This window comes from Citrus clementina, unplaced genomic scaffold, assembly GCF_000493195.1.
Source record: "Citrus clementina cultivar Clemenules unplaced genomic scaffold, Citrus_clementina_v1.0 scaffold_5, whole genome shotgun sequence".
In the NCBI taxonomy this organism is placed as follows: Eukaryota; Viridiplantae; Streptophyta; class Magnoliopsida; order Sapindales; family Rutaceae; genus Citrus; species Citrus x clementina.
Genome location: NW_006262201.1, coordinates 6366730 through 6370228, shown reverse-complemented (window position 1 = coordinate 6370228; position 3499 = coordinate 6366730). Strand labels below are relative to the sequence as shown.

The 3499-nt window shown below is 31.8% G+C and overlaps 1 protein-coding gene across 1 annotated transcript; it reads left to right on the top strand.

Moving 5' to 3' along the window:
* Window positions 1–626: 626 nt before the first annotated feature.
* LOC112097830 (benzoate carboxyl methyltransferase-like) lies at window positions 627–2256 on the top strand. The gene is made up of 4 exons (XM_024183413.1): window positions 627–704; window positions 806–1201; window positions 1303–1557; window positions 1867–2256. The coding sequence occupies exons 1-4, from the start codon at window positions 630–632 to the stop codon at window positions 2254–2256; spliced, it is 1116 nt and encodes a 371-aa protein (XP_024039181.1). The 5' UTR covers window positions 627–629.
* Window positions 2257–3499: the final 1243 nt, after the last annotated feature.

Here is a 3499-nt window from a genome sequence, read left to right as displayed (position 1 = left end):
TAAAAATAATGATAGCATGAGTAGCTAATGTCGTTAAATAGATCTTCGTTCTTTTGCCTATAAATTGACCTTATATTTGTTGAAGTAATTAACTTAATTACTAATATAATTTTCATGATCATAGTATAATTAATTAAGCCCGTACTAAGACATGTTTGATGTACATTAATTTTACTATTTTATTTATATTGTTTTTATCACTCAATAAGCTTTTATTTAATATTTAATTTGTCATTTTACTTTTAAATGTAAAATAAATATAGGAATAAAAATTTGAGGTTAAGGTTAGGAATGAGAGTATAAGAAATGTCAAGACCAAGATTTTAGACCGTTGAATATATGTTAATGTACTTTTGACTCTTTGAGTTCTATATTAGCATTACTGTATAGGTGTACAGCACATTATAGGTGAACATCATCATTACATCATTAACCATAATCTATACAAATTAATTAATGACAATAAAATGACGATATTAATAGGAATTCAGTAAAACTTGATGAAAAAAAATTATGGTCTCTTACCTTATGGTGTAACTATGCGTGTTTCCAATTTTCTCTATAAAAGGCTAAGGGGTGCAACGCATGATCCGTATCCAGCACACAGAAGTAAATTTAAGAAAGTAGCCATGGTTGTGGTAAATGTTCCTTGCATGAATGGTGGAGGTGGAGAAACTAGCTATGCGAAAAACTCCAACATTCAGGTATCCATTTGCTGTCGAACTTATTAGTAATTAATTATATTGTTGACACAAACTATTTTGAATTCGTTTAATCTTTAATTTTTATATTACTGCTTTCTCAGAGAACTGTGATGTCGAAGGCGTGGCCATTCCTGGAGGAAACCATCAAAGATATGTTCAGCTCCTCGTTTCCTGGTTGTTTTAACGTTGCTGATTTAGGCTGCTCCTCAGGACCCAATACCCTCTTGGTTGTATCTAAAATTATTGACAGTATTCATAAACTGTACCATCAAGTGAACAAAAAATTACCCGAGTTTCAAGTGTTTCTCAATGATCTTCCAGGAAATGATTTCAACAGTATCTTCGAGTCTCTTCCTGATTTTTATGAAAGGATCAAAAAAGACAAATTTGGACCTTGTTTCATAGCAGGAATGCCAGGTTCCTTTTACCAGAGGCTTTTTCCAAGCAGAGGCATAAATTTCATACATTCTTCGTATAGTGTTCACTGGCTCTCCAAGGTACGCATTATTTTCACCTTTTAACTTTCATGTGCTTGTTTAATTTTTATTTTTAAGTCACAGTATTGACTTAAATATGTACTAAATGTGTTTATGTGTAGGTTCCAGAGAATCTTGAGAATAACAAGAGGGATATTTACATTACTAAGTCGAGCCCTCCCAGTGTGTGTCAAGCTTTTTGGGAGCAGTTCCAACGTGATTTCTCAGCATTTTTAAGCTTACGTTCTGAAGAAATTGTTTCTGGAGGACGTATGTTTCTTACTTTTCTTGGCAGGAGCATTGCAGATCCCTCGAGCAAAGATTGCTGTTGCCTTTGGGAGCTGCTAACAAAATCTCTCATTCAACTGGCCAATGAGGTCTATAAATTAATTATTCATCACTTAAAAGTTTTCTCTTATATATGGATTGCTGATATATATTTGAACAGAAAAGTTTAATAGAGCACTGATAGAAACAATAGTATACCCGACCAGAGTTACCATGTTAATTGAAAAATAATCAATTGATACAGTAACCTGAACCGATTTATCGTTTCTTCTGTCAGGGCTCTCTCAGCCTTTAGCTTCTTTAACATTTTAATATGTATGTGTGTGTGTGTGTGTACGTATGTATATATGTATATATGTATATGTTACAACTTACAAGCTGTGATTTTTGAGTTTCAGGGTCTTGTTGAAGAGGCTGACGTGGATTCATTCAATATGCCTTGCTATTTTCCCTACGAGGAAGAAGTCAAGTCAATTGTCAGGGAGCAAGGTTCATTCAATCTTGACACGTTCGAAAGTTTTGAGGTGAATTGGGATCCCAGTGACGATGTTAACAACAAAAGTTTTGTATTCAACAAAGACCGGTGCGGACAAAATGTTGCAAATTCTATTAGAGCTGTTACCGAGCCCATGCTTGCAAGTCATTTTGGAAACGCCGTAATCGATCCTTTGTTTGCTCGTTTTGCTACGCTTGTGGCTGAGCATTTAGCTGTGGAGAAGACGAAGCATATCAGTTTAGTTTTCTCCATGACAAGGAAGCAGCATGCACAGCCCGATCTAGACATATAAATTGGGTTTGGAAACTACCAAGCGTTTCTTTCAATGGTTTTTTTTTTCAATTGTTGTTAATTTATGGCTATTATGGATAAGAATAAAACATTAATGATGGAAATAAAATAATCAGTGAAATGATTGATTGTCCTGTCTGAATTATTAATTAAGAAAGACTGATAATTAGTCGTTATTTTTAAATTATTTTAATATGTCATTTCTTTTTCTTTGTTCCAAACACTTGTATTGAGCTTTTGTTCTTATGAATAAATAATAGTGAAATTTATCATTTTGTACACCATCCATATCAACTTTAACCCAACCTACGGATAGAAATAATACAAGCAACTTTGTATAAATTGACAATAATTCCCATCACTCGGAAAAAGGTTAGACTAAAATATATAGGAGAAAATAATTTAATTTACTTAAATATTTAAAGGTAAATAGCGGGATGGAATTTTGTACCTTCTCACTAATGGGTGCCTCCCCCCCCCCCCCCCCCCCAACCCCCTCCCGGTGGGGAAAAAAGGTAAAAGGGTATTCTTCTCCAATTGCAAATTGATATTTTAACCTCTACCATCATGAGAATTTAAATTGGGGTGATTAGCTAATAAAATTACTTGAAAACACTCGGTCACTAATGGATACATTTCACAATATTTACTTAAATTGTTGAATTTAACCCTATACAGTGAATAAAAATTTTTGTGAATTTATTTAAAATAATATTTTTGAGACATATCTAAAGATAAAAGTATATGTTAGAATTTTTTACATTAAAAATCAGTTTTGGAAACCTTTAGTTGTCACATAATTTCTTAAAAGTACTCAAGATTTTGCACAATCTCGTAGCTTAAATTTCAGGGAAAATGCTCTTTTTGTCCCTTATTTTGAGTTAAGCGTCTACTTAATCTCTCTCTTTCTCTCTCTCTCTCTATATATATGTATATCAAGACATCCTACTGTTAAATATGTTACACTCTTACCCTTACTTTTTCTTTTATTTTACAATAATACCCTTGCAACAATATTACTGGAGATCTTGATGAAATGAAAAAAAAATGATAATTTATCAATTAACCTTAAAAGTAACATAAATTTCATAATTTACACAAATATTGTTGTATTATTTTAATTGTAGGATTAATTTCATAATTTAATTTTTAATAAGTAATTATAAGTAAGATTATTGTAGGAATATTAAACATTAATTTAAGTTGGTTGATATTATTTATTTATAGATATTATTAGCAGATTA